Source organism: Chinchilla lanigera, unplaced genomic scaffold (genome assembly GCF_000276665.1).
Source record: "Chinchilla lanigera isolate Chin_1 unplaced genomic scaffold, ChiLan1.0 scaffold00093, whole genome shotgun sequence".
Taxonomy (NCBI): Eukaryota; Metazoa; Chordata; class Mammalia; order Rodentia; family Chinchillidae; genus Chinchilla; species Chinchilla lanigera.
Genome location: NW_004955494.1, coordinates 7,102,193 through 7,114,688, shown reverse-complemented (window position 1 = coordinate 7,114,688; position 12,496 = coordinate 7,102,193). Strand labels below are relative to the sequence as shown.

The window sequence follows — 12,496 nt, the reverse complement described above, 5'->3', positions numbered from 1 at the left end:
AGGCTTTTCTTTCTTACTTTGTACTTTTGCTTCCTTTCTTTAAGGTTGCAGATATTTCCTGTCTCAGGAACTAGGAGGGGTCCCATTGAGTATACATTAGTACAATGGCTGTGCTTTTTGTGGTTTTTTTTTGTTTTTTGTTTTCTGTCATTTTGAGCACAAAAATGGAGAAAATATGCTCAAAAAGACCATGTTAGAAACCCTTGCTTGCAGTTGAGAGCTGGAGTAAGAAGGCAGAGTGGTGCTTTAATTGCTTGTGAGTTGGGTAGCTGAAAGCCTGTCCCCGTGAGTGCCTGCAAAAGCACTCGAAGCGTGATTTGGGGCTTATAAGTCAGTTTTAGCACATAGACAAATTCATGTGTATGGAATCTCTGAATAAAGAGCATGGATTATGTTGACATCTCTACATAAAAAGTATTGATGATGTTGGGTCAAAAGATATTAACCGTTTTATGACTTCAAGTTTTAACTCTCAAATAACCGTGTCACACTATTTGTCAAGTGTGCCAATAATAGAAGAGCCTTAAAAACCTGCTACATAGAAAGCACTTAATAATGAATTATTTATAAAGTGAATCACTCATGAATGAAAGTTTCCACTGCCACCTAGCCAAATACTGAGATTTGCATTTTACAACTAGAAATTTTGATGATTTGTAGGTAATATGGCACCTGCCCTATTACTACCTTTTTTTGTTTTATTTAAAACTTTTTTATAATGCTAGAGTTCAAACCCAGAGTCTCATGCATGCTAGGCAAGTGGTGTATCATCATGCTTAACTTCCAGCCTGCTTTTAATTTGGTAAGAACTGGAGTCTCTTTATTGCACAAGTTAGCATAAAACTCCTCAGCTCAAGCAATTCTCTTGCCTCACCTTCCTGAGTAGTGGGTCTATAGAGCATGCCCTGATGCCCACCTAAAGTGTTGGGTATCACTGAAGAAAGATGGACATTTTTACTTGATTAGGCGTTAGTTTACTTACATAAAATTTTTTGCCAGTTTTTATTTAGATCTTTGATATTGATATATGTCATAGAAATCTTTTATATAAGAGCCATTTTTTGTTTGATATAAAAGCTTTTTTCTCGAAATCTGTTGTTTTCTCTTAACTTTTTATCTAGAGTTCATATTTGTTACATGATTCAATTTGTAGATCTTTGTAGTTTTTGCAATTGCTTCAATTCTGGTAGTTTATTATCCTTCTGAGACTGAGGTGAAACAACTGGTCCTCAAAAGTCACTGCCAAGTAGTTGGCTACTAATAATGGCTAAGACACTAAAACTTGTTAATTAACTACATGTGCATGTATTGATAAATGTATTTAGAGTGATATCAAGATTATTCCTATGTCACCGTCACTTTAAATTGTGTATCGGTATATTTTCTGGAATGGAGAATGCCAAGGATTGTAATCTTAAATGAAGTTTTATACATGTTTATCTGTTTTGCTTGAGTTGTTGATGCATCTTAATTTTAATCTTAATGCACCCTTAATTTTAGTAGCTCTAAGTCATATTCTGTTACCTTAAAATGAATAGCAGAAAAAACTGATTTAGAAATTTCTTCTCTAGCCGGGTGTGGTGGCACATGCCTGTAATCCCAACGCTTGGGTGGCAGAGGCAGGAGGATTGCTGTGAGTTCTAGGCCAGCCTGAACTGCATAATGAGACTCTGTCTCAAAAAGACAAGAAAAAGAATTTTTTTTCTTCAAAAAATTTTTTATTATTATTGGTTCATGTTTGCAGTACATAATGATTGTATTCCTCATGAGGAGTTGGTGCATGACACAACACGTCTCAATTCCTTTTCCTCCCCTTCCCTTTTGCAATCTTTTCTTACTCCATTAGGTGATATATCAGCTGTGTGCATGCTCTGATACTTCTGGTCCTACTATGAGGTACTTAAGAACCAGCCAGGATTTCTTATTTTCTCAGTTGCAGCATTTGCCTTTCTCTAACAAAGGTAGGACATTATTTTCCTTTATTATTACAGAATGAATGTTCCTTATCTGAAAGACTTGGTTAGCAGAAGTGTTTCCAATTTTGACTCTTCGATTCTGGAATATTTACGCATACATAATGAGATATGGTACCATGGGATGGGACCCAAATCTAAACAAGAAATTCATTTCTGTTTATGTACCTTACACGCATAGCCTAATGGTCATTTTACACAATATTTTTCAGTGTGTATACATTTTGACTGCAAATATAAAAATAATACTGAATTTACAAAATATTGTATAAGTCATTCCTAGTACTAATTATATGTTAAATCAGATGTCTTTAGTTATCTTAAGAGATTGCCAGGCATGGTCGCACATGCTTGCACTCCCGGCATTTGGGAGGCTGAGGCAGAAGGAGGATCACAAATGTGAGGCCAGTCTGGGCTGCATAGCAAAGGCCTATCTTAAAAAAACCAAAAGGTAAAAAGACAGAGATAGCATAAAATGATGCAGCATGGATGTAATTTCTTCTAAGTATGTGTTTTGTGAACTCAAAAATCAACTTTATGATAGTTTTTAATGCATTACGTATTTGAAACCTTTTAAAAACAAAATATTAACATATATTAATGTTAAATTATGGAATACTCAAGATTTTTATGCAGTTATCCATGTAATAAAAACTGATTCATTTGTCCCATCATTTTGCCTTAGCTTATCTTTTGTGGACACATATTAGCTTATTTTTCTCCATTGTATCTTTTTTTCAGCTTTTTTTTTTGTGGCACCGGGAATCGAACTCATGACCTTGTGCTTGCCAGGCAAGTGCTGTGCCGCTGAGCTATATCCCTGGCTGTATCTTTTTTTTCTTTTGTAGTTTTACAGAGTGAGAAATTGTGATGTTGCCAAGTTTTATACATTATTGACTATCACATGGGAAAGTATCTGATGAATTTTGATCTGATGATTTAGATCTGTTCTGATCTTGTGCTACTACTCTGAGCAATGAAATTTATGTTTAAATTCCAGAATATGAAATCTCTATGCTGAATCAAATGTCATGGCTTATGAAAACTGCCTCAATAGAACTCAGAGTGACTTCTCTCAATCGTCAGCGGTCACATACCCAGAAACTCCTCCACCTCCTACTGGATGACATACCAGCAAGACCATACTCAGGTGAACACGACATTGCCTGCACTGTGCAGGGGCTGGTCCTCGTTAGTTACAGTACCAGTCTGAATCTTACGCTGAGTGTGTGGTTAGAGACCAAGTCAGTTCTCTCACCTTTGGAATGTTTTCCTTAAAATTAATCTCAGGATTATTATTTTTGTTTAAGAATCTGTAATACAAACTGCTTAGTGGAATTTGTCACACTGAGGCAACATGACCCAAGCTATTTCAGTATGTGGTATATATGCAAATTAAACATAAGTTTTTCATATCATCTATTTCTCATGATTGGGTCTTGCCAGTTTTGTGGTGATAAGATCGAACCCAAAGTGTTGTGCATGCAAGGCAAGAACTCTACCACTGAGCCACATCCCCAGCCCCTGTCTTGCCAGTTTTGAAATACTGATACCTTTTTAAAATTGTGAATGGTTCCCAGAAAGATGGAAAGAATTAGATATATGCTGGTAGTGAGTTTTCATCAATCCTTGCAGTTTAGTTACGCATTTGCAAAGGGCTGTTTAACCTAGAAACAGTGACCTAGAAATAAAATACACGGTTTTAATTTCCGAATAAATGTACTTTTGAGTGTATTCTTCACTTCTCAGTCTATTATTTCTGCTCCACCAGATGGGGAAGGAGGAATGGAAGATGAAAATAGGTCTGTCTCTGGGTTCCTTCTTGTTGACACTAGCACAAAAGGTAAAAGTTCGTTTTTGCAATAAATTTATTTTATAGACATCTTCAGTTGCTTGAAACTTAAAGATATTGCCGTGCCCTTTCAGCAAACCTGGTACAGAAAAGTTACTTAAAGGATTGTCAATCACAGACATTTTTTAATGACTAGGATTATAAGATGGAAGGAAAATATTTTGTAAGTGGGTGTAGCAGAAATTAAATCAGATTTACGTTGAAGCATGGTTGTCAGTCTGAGCACAGCACAGTCTTTGAGTGTGAAGGTTTGTTCTTCAATATGCCGTGTACACATGGTTTACTTCTTATTGTTTTTAGTACGTCGAAAAATTCTAAGCATTCTTGACTCGATTGACTTCAGTCAAGAGATCCCTGAGCCTTTGCAGCTGGATTTTTTTGACCGGAACCAGATTGAGCAAGTTATTGCAAACTGTGAACACAAGAATTTACGGGGACAGACTGTCTGCAATGTCAAGGTGAGGAGTGCTTTGAAAGCGTCTACTTTGTCAAGTGGTTCATACATTGAACCACTAGGAAAAAAACGGGCTTTTGTTCCTAGATAGAAATTTTGGTTGCTAAGTTTTGGACTGAGGTTTTTGTCAAATAGCCAGAAATTAAAACTTAGTAGTCCACACTAACCTCTTTAAAAGGTTCCTCCTTTAATAGTTATAGTTATCCCACCCAACTAGAAATGGGGAGTGCTTTTCAGTACTTAATTCTTAATCAAGTAAAAGTAATGGCCTCACCAGAAGGAAGAAGATATCCCAGGCATTACCTGCTAGAGACTGTTTGGTATCACTCCTGGGGTTATGAGGGATACTTAGTATTTTATCTGGAAGGTCGACAGTGCCATTGTTAGATCACTATATAAAAAGATTCTGGAACTTTTCCCTTCAGGGTAGTTTATAGTTACTATTCTACCAGTATCTGAAACAGCCTTATTTTCTCTTTTTCCCTAATTGTGTAGCTTCTTCATAGAGTTCTAGTGGCCGAAGTAAATGCTCTTCAGGGTATGGCAGCCATCGGACAGAGACCTCTACTCATGGAGGTAAGCTTTATTGAATATATGTTAGTGTTTGTCCTTTTGTCTACTTAAACTACTTGTTTGCTGGCTCAAAGACAAAACTATAACTAGACCTGTAGTTTGTTAATTAGTGAACGATGTAAAAATTAAACTTTCATGGGAATCACTCTCTTTGGATGTTATAATTTTTATAAACTGAGTTTAATGCCTAGTATGCCAAAATAAATAACTTCTGGTATACTAGTTAGGAATTTAGAGTCCAGGTGTTTCTCTTTCTGTGAAAGAGTGAATTGGTATTCCAGGTGGGGAGTTGTGGATAAGAGGTCAAATGGAAAGAACCACAGCCATGGAAACATAGCTGGCCAGGCCATGTGGGAAGGAAAGAAATAGACATCTAAGGAGAACAAGCCATTAAACTTGGGCTTTGGGTGATTATAGTGCTCTGGAGTTAAGTATAAGTAGATGGTTGCCAAGAGAAAGGAGCACAAGATAGATGTCCATCTATGCTACCTCTGTCCCTTGCATTAAATGCACACAGGCTGGGTGTGGAGGTGCACACTCGTAATGCCAGCATTAGGGAGGCTGAGGCAGGAGGATCGCCATGAATTCTGCATAGTGAGACCCTGTCTCGAAAAACAGCACCAACACACAGCTTGTATGTTAGTTTTATATCTTCATTTTTGCAGCTGTGGCTTCCAAACTAACATAGAGAGGATATACTTACTACCCAGCATGCATGTAATTTTTCAAATAAATGTTTTCCGAATATCTGGCAATGTTAAACAATAAGAACCTATGAATAACAGACATTTTATCTGTATGTGTTGACTTTGCATTTCCATTTCTGGGACTTTAGGAAATTAGCACGATTCTGCAGTATGTGGTGGGAAGGAACAAACTGTTGCAGTGCCTGCATGCGAAGCGGCATGTGCTGGAGTCTTGGAGGCAGCTGGTGGAAATCATCCTGACAGCTTGTCCCCAGGACCTCATTCAGTCTGAGGACCGGCAGCTGATTATTCGTGATATTTTACAAGATGTACACGATAAGGTGGTGTAGTTTCTAATATACTTCACACTGCTCAACAAATGTATGTTGCATATATGTAATTTAAACATATTTTGGCCCCCTAACTTTTTTCCATTCTAGATTGGAAGTAAAATAGAGTTGTGTAGTACCACTCTTTGGGCATCAGTCGGGGCTTTGGGCTGGAGTGTGTGGATCAGAGATAGGTAGCTTTGTAAAATGTCTATCGACTGACCTCACCGCAGACCTAATACAATGGTGTGTGCATTTCAGAAAGCAAAGCCTCCCTGTCGGTTCGGATGGGACTCTCTTCTGCTTAAGAACACCTGTTAACCCAGGATCACATTTAAATTTCTCACTCGTATGTTCGCCTTGTTTCTTCGAACAGCTCTTACATTCCGTCCTGATAATGTTGTAGTAGTTGGGAAGCTAAACGCATATAAAACACTAGTTGCTATGCTGGCTGGGCGCAGTAATCACTATGATTTCCTTTGTACTCTAAGATCCTGGATGACGAAGCCGCTCAAGAGCTAATGCCGGTGGTCGCCGGCGCTGTGTTCACCCTGACAGCTCACCTAAGCCAGGCGGTCTGCACAGAGCAGAAGCAGCTGGTAGTCTCGGGGTCCGGAGAGGCCCACTATGCGTTCATGCTCGAGAGCTCTTTCTCCTCACCTGCTCCAGCTGAAAACCCGCTGCTGGCCTTCGCTGCTTCTGTTGGAGATTCTTCACTGCACATCATACTGAAGAAACTGTTAGACTTCATTTTGAAGACAGGTTTGTTTTTTTTTTTAAATCTAAATTTTCTATAATTACAACTTTGTATTTGTTTTACCATGATTGGGAAAAGTTTTTCACCTGAGTGCATCTCTGATCTCCTAGGTGGTGGATTCCAGCGAGTGAGGACTCACCTGTATGGCTCTCTGCTTTATTATTTACAGATTGCCCAGAGACCGGATGAACCAGACACCTTAGAAACAGGTAGAACTAGGTCAAGTCTTAGTCTTTTCTGTTTTTAGAAAAATCCCTTCTCTTTTTGCTAAGCACAGCTACAGTTAATGAATCTTGATAATCACTGAAGCACTCACAAGTTGAGGATACATGTTTAGCTTTTGAGAACTATGAATTATACAAAGATTTTAAAAACCACTATGTGTTTAAATCTTACTTTGTCTCATATTATCCTTATTGTGGTTATATATTGTGCCTTAGTACCCTAGTGTATTATGCCGTAATAACCAAGTGGTATGTTTATGCCAGACAGGTTTGCACTATATAAAGGATACATTCTTCATGAGGAATTTATTATCATAATCTTTCTACCGCCCTTTCCTCTCCTCTGCCTCCCTCTCCATCTCTAGGTCCCTGTCCCATCTACAGAGGAACTAAATCTAACTTTCATTTTGCTCTTTGAATTATTTATACTTTGGGTTTCTCATATAAGAGAACCATGTGATAGTTAACCTTTTGGGTCTGATTTATTTCACTTAGCATTATAGTCTCAAGGTGCATGCAGTTTGCTATGAATGACTCAGATTTATCCTTTATGGCTAAGTAATACTGTGGACATATACCACATTTTCTTTATCTTTTCATCTGTTGGTGGACATATAGGCCATTTCCAGGATTTAGCAATTGTGTGTACTGCTGTAAACATGGGTATGTATTCATCACTGTGATATGATGTCTTTAACTCCTTTGGGAAGATACGCAGAGGGGAATAACTGGTTCAGATGGAATTACAATTTTTAGTCTTTTGAGGAATCTTCATACTGGTTTCCATAGTAGTTGTAGTGCTTTACATTCCCACCAGCAGTGCAGAAGGGCTCCTCCCCAAAGCCTTGCCAGCATTTTTTTTTTTTTGATGTTTTGATAGTAACCATTCTTTGTGCAGTAAGATGATATGTGTGTCATTTTAATTTGCACTTCTGTATTAACCAGAGATGCTACACATTGTTTTATGTACTTATTGGCCATTCTGTACTTCCTTTGAGAAGTATCTGTTGATTTCAATTACCCATCTTTGGGGCTGGGGATTTAGCTCAGCGGCAAAGCGCCTGCCTGGCAAGTGCAAGGTCGTGAGTTCGGTTCCTGGTACCGGAAAAAAAACAAAAAATAAATTTAAAAAAATCAATTACCCATCTTTGATTGAGTTTCATTTGGAGGAGTCTGACTTTTTGGAGTCCTTATACATTGGTCCTCTGTCCAAGGAATAGCTGGTTAAAATTACTTCCTGTTGTTCCTTGTCTCCTCACTGTGTTGGTTGTTTCCTTTGCTGTGCATAGGCTTTTTAATTTGACATAATCCTGTTTATTGATTCTTTGTCATTTCTTGTGCAGTTGGGCTTCTATTCTGTGGGCAAATATTTTTAAGGTCAGGAAAAATAATGGATTAGTTCAGAGAGGCTTTTTAAACAAACATGAGTTTCTTTTAAAAAGATATAACAGTGAGATTCCCCTATCCTGCTCACATTTTTCTCTTTAAAATTTTTTATATTTTTAGGATGCTGCAGTGGCACAATCGGTTAGCGCGCAGTCCTTATAAAATTTTTTATATTTTTAGTCAAATTGGCAAAATCACCACCAGGTGGAGCTCAACAACATGCTTTTTAAAGGAAGTCTTTAAAAGGCCAATTTAGACCCTGCTGGGATTGGTAGTGAATACCTATAATCCTAGCACACTGGTAGGCAGAGGCAGGAGGATCACAAGTTCAAATGCTGCCTGGTCAATTTAGAGACTTTGCAGCATACACTGTCTCAAAATTAAAAGTAAAAATGAGGGCCAGGGATATAGCTCAGTGGCACAAGTGCCTGCATGGCAAGCACAAGGTCCTGAGTTTGATTCCCAGCAACGTGCCACCCCCGTCCCCCAGTCATACCAAAAGTAAAACCAGGCTGCGGATGTAGCTCTGTGCAGACACTTTGAGTTTAACCCCATAGCCACAAACAAAACAGAAAAGCTCTGCTGCTAGTAGTAGTTGGGGAAGAAAATCATGAGATTAATTACAGCTACAGGGTATTGCTTTATTTGTAAACTTTTCTAAGGTTTGTTTACATGACTCTTATTTTTCCAAATGAACACACTGTTCTCATTATGGAGACTTCCTTTTCTGCATTGTACCTGATCTTCTTTAGCCACTTTGTCAAAGATATCAATGAAACTTAAAAACAGATGGATTGGTTAGTGGGATAAACACAAGATACTGATTCTCTTGAATGCTTGCTTTGACAGCACGTATACTTAAATTGCAATGATTTTCTTGAAGACTCATAGTTCATTTTGATTTCCTTTAATGTAACACCTTTAAAGAAATCAAGATTGGGCTGGGGATATAGCTCAGTGGCACAGGCGCCTGCCTGGAAAGTGTAAGGTCCTGAATTCAATTCCTGGTACCAAAAAAGAGAGAGAGAGAAAGAAAAAAATCAAGATTGTTATTTCAGGCCCAAACTGATTCAGGAGACCCTTTCTCAAATGAAAAGTGGGGTGTAACTTAGTACAAAATCTCTGGTTCAGTCACTGTTAGCACACACACAAGAGGAAAGAAAAGGACAGAAAAGAAAAGCTTATCCTTTTCCTGGTACTGCTGTCATTTCTGTGTACAAACGTGGCATCTGTGCGTTGTACTCTTGAGGTTTGCCTGCTCAGACTCATTAATCAGCAGCCCTTTCTGGATGTACAGTGCTGGAAGGATTTTTTTGTTGCTTATGAGGTAGAATTACTCAGTAACTGAGCTGCTTTCTAGGGAGTGTTTTTTTCTGTTTTAATCCTTTCAGCTAAGAAAACCATGTGGGAAAGGCTGACAGCCCCTGAAGATGTGTTTAGTAAACTGCAGCGAGAAAACATAGCCATCATTGAGAGTTACGGGGCTGCCCTCATGGAAGTGGTCTGTCGCGATGCCTGTGACGGTCATGAGATTGGAAGGGTAAATTACTCTTGTTTTTTTTCCTTTTTTCTCCTGCCCCCCACCCCTCTACTAGGGATTTAACCCAAGACTCACACTGAGCTGCATCCCTAGCCCTTTTTTATTTTTATATTTGAGACAAGGTCTCTCTAAGTCCTTAAGACTTAGATGGGGCTCATACTTGCAGTCCTACTGCCCAGTCTCTTAGGGTACTGGGAGTGTATGTGTATGCTATCCCAGCTGTAACTCTCCTGTAGTGTTGTTATTAAGTAATTGGACTTTTTGAAGATAAAAACTCCATCAACTTTTACAGTGAATGTTACACATTGAGAACTACTTCCTTTTTAAAATATATTTTGGTGAATTTGCTATAATATGGCACTTCTGTTTTGTTTATTCAGATTTTGCTTAAATCAGTTTAGAATCTTCAATCAGAATTTCCTCTTAGAATTATCTTTTTGCTAGTTTTGAGGTTAGCTGGTGTAACAACACTGGTAAAAGCAGTAAAGATGCTAGTTAACAGAGTTCTTGGGTTAAGAGAATTCTGAGTAAATTGCCCTTATACTGAATATATCTTTCTCTGCCTAAATGCTTTGTGGAAGAGAATTTGCATTTATATTGTGGCATGCTGCTGCTAATGTAATGAGGAGATAATTTCCTCATACTGGAAAATTATAGGGGCCGGGGAGATAGCTCAGTGGTACAGCACCTGCCTGGCAAGTGCAAGATCCTGAGTTTGATTCCCAGCACCAAAAAAAAAATTATATACATTCGAGTCATGTTACTTGAAGATCATCAAAAATAGAATCTTGAGAAATAGGATAAAATATAAATTATGTAATAATCTCTCAATTATGCAGAAACATTTTAAAGTATTTTTATGCCTAGGAAAAATACTGGAAAGACATAGGCCAAAATGGATAGCCTATCATCCATATATTAGATTGTGAGTTTATGTACTTTACCAGGTTTTCTGTAGTGAGCACATCAAACCGTAGAATTAGGAGGGAAAAAGCTATTTGAAAAACTTCTCTAACAAGTAATGTCTACCCTTGATTAAGGTATATTTAGTGTTATTATATTGATGCGTTAGGTTTTGTTTCAGAAATACAAGTTGATCCTGAAAGTTTTTCTTTTATTACTAAGTTGAGATTTTGGATACAGAGTTTTCAGCTTCTAAAAAAAACGGGAAACTTTACTGCAAGCAACTTTTCTCCCCCCCATGAGAAAAGCTCTAAATATTTTCAGTTACAAGCAGTCACTGTTGTTGATTTTGGTCGTCATCTGTGAGTGTAGCCTTCGGTTTTTCTTCCTTCAGATGCTGGCCCTCGCGCTCCTTGACCGGATCGTGTCTGTGGATAAGCAGCAGCAGTGGCTTCTGTACCTCTCCAACAGCGGCTACTTGAAGGTTCTCGTGGACAGCTTGCTAGAAGATGACCGTACTCTACAGAGCTTGCTCACTCCGCAGCCTCCCCCTTTAAAGGCCCTTTACACTTACGAGTCCAAGATGGTAAGGCTCGATGGACATGTGATGTTAGATGCCACAGGTACTGTATTTCTACAGCATGAAGTGTAATCTTTTTAAAAGAATTCTAAAATTTGGGGATCTGTGCCATTAATGTATTTTCTGAAATATGCAAAAAGATGAGTTGAAATTCTGAGAAGGCTAATCGGGTAAAGGGTTGCTGCTTACTCACTGAGGCTGGGGGTGATGGCAGTGAAACCCCCAGTGTTCCGTGAGGGAGAGCAATGAATTCCAGAACGTTCTGAACGTGTTAGTTAACTATTGCAAACTTCAGTGTGCTGGTTCTACTATTTTTTCCATTCCCTGCCCTCCCTTCAACCCTTCCTCCCCTTCCCCCTTTACAAAAGCTTTGTTTCCATTTTTTTCTTTTCTCACTTTTTTTTTTTTTTTATACTTTTTCCTTTACCCCTCTGTGCTGGTGCTACTTTAAACACAGGATTTTTTTTTTTTTTTTTTTTTTTTTTTTCGTTTTTCTCCGGTACCGGGAACCGAACTCATGACCTTGCGCTTGCCAGGCAGGCGCTTTTGCCACTGAGCTAAATCCCCAGCCCCTAAACACAGGATTTTTAATAGAGCATATACTTCTCATTTCTTAGACTCCAAATATTTTAATTTTCATTTCTTCTGGTTAAGCTTACCATAAATGTTACAGTATTGGAAGCAGTAAAGACGTAGATTTTTATTAGTTTCTCTCCTTTATTTATTTATTAAATATTTATTAAATACCTACTAGATGCCGGGTATGATATTGAGTAGTAGAGACACAGCTCTCAGCATAATCAACTTACCTGCCTGCTTTGAGACTACATGATGATGACAGAGACTAGAGTTTGAGTATTTAAGTCCTGCAAAGCATTGTATGCAGGCCCTGCAGATACATTGTGCTGAGTCCTTATAAAAGTCCTATGAGAAGGGAGGAGATAGGGCCCCTGTAGCATTTACTGATAGAAAAATATGCTATCTGCTTAAGAATCCTGCAGTTATATTGAAATAGTGATTAAAAATAAGAAATGTGGAACTGGGCATGGTGGCATACACCTGTAATCCAGCACTTGGGAGGCTGAGGCAGGAGGCTTGCCATGAGTTCAAGGCCAATCTAGGCTATATAGTGAGTTCAAGGCCAGCCTGAACTACACAGCGAGACCCTGTCTCAAAAAAAAAAAAAGGAAAGTGCCGTGAAAGTGTCTCATTTTTGCAGGGGGCCCTTGGATATCATTA

General features: G+C 38.4%; 1 protein-coding gene across 3 annotated transcripts in view; it reads left to right on the top strand.

The window, feature by feature from the left end:
• Nup205 (nucleoporin 205kDa) overlaps positions 1–12,496 on the top strand; it is a 64,115-nt gene that overhangs the window by 33,576 nt on the left and 18,043 nt on the right. For all 3 annotated transcript variants that reach the window (XM_013504999.1, XM_005405474.2, XM_013505000.1), the window contains 10 exons: positions 1,847–1,961; positions 2,974–3,123; positions 3,745–3,816; positions 4,126–4,283; positions 4,775–4,855; positions 5,688–5,879; positions 6,359–6,629; positions 6,735–6,833; positions 9,626–9,774; positions 11,072–11,263. In XM_013504999.1, coding sequence (XP_013360453.1) covers positions 1,847–1,961; positions 2,974–3,123; positions 3,745–3,816; positions 4,126–4,283; positions 4,775–4,855; positions 5,688–5,879; positions 6,359–6,629; positions 6,735–6,833; positions 9,626–9,774; positions 11,072–11,263 — 1,479 coding nt within the window. The remainder of the gene's footprint in view (positions 1–1,846; positions 1,962–2,973; positions 3,124–3,744; positions 3,817–4,125; positions 4,284–4,774; positions 4,856–5,687; positions 5,880–6,358; positions 6,630–6,734; positions 6,834–9,625; positions 9,775–11,071; positions 11,264–12,496) is intronic.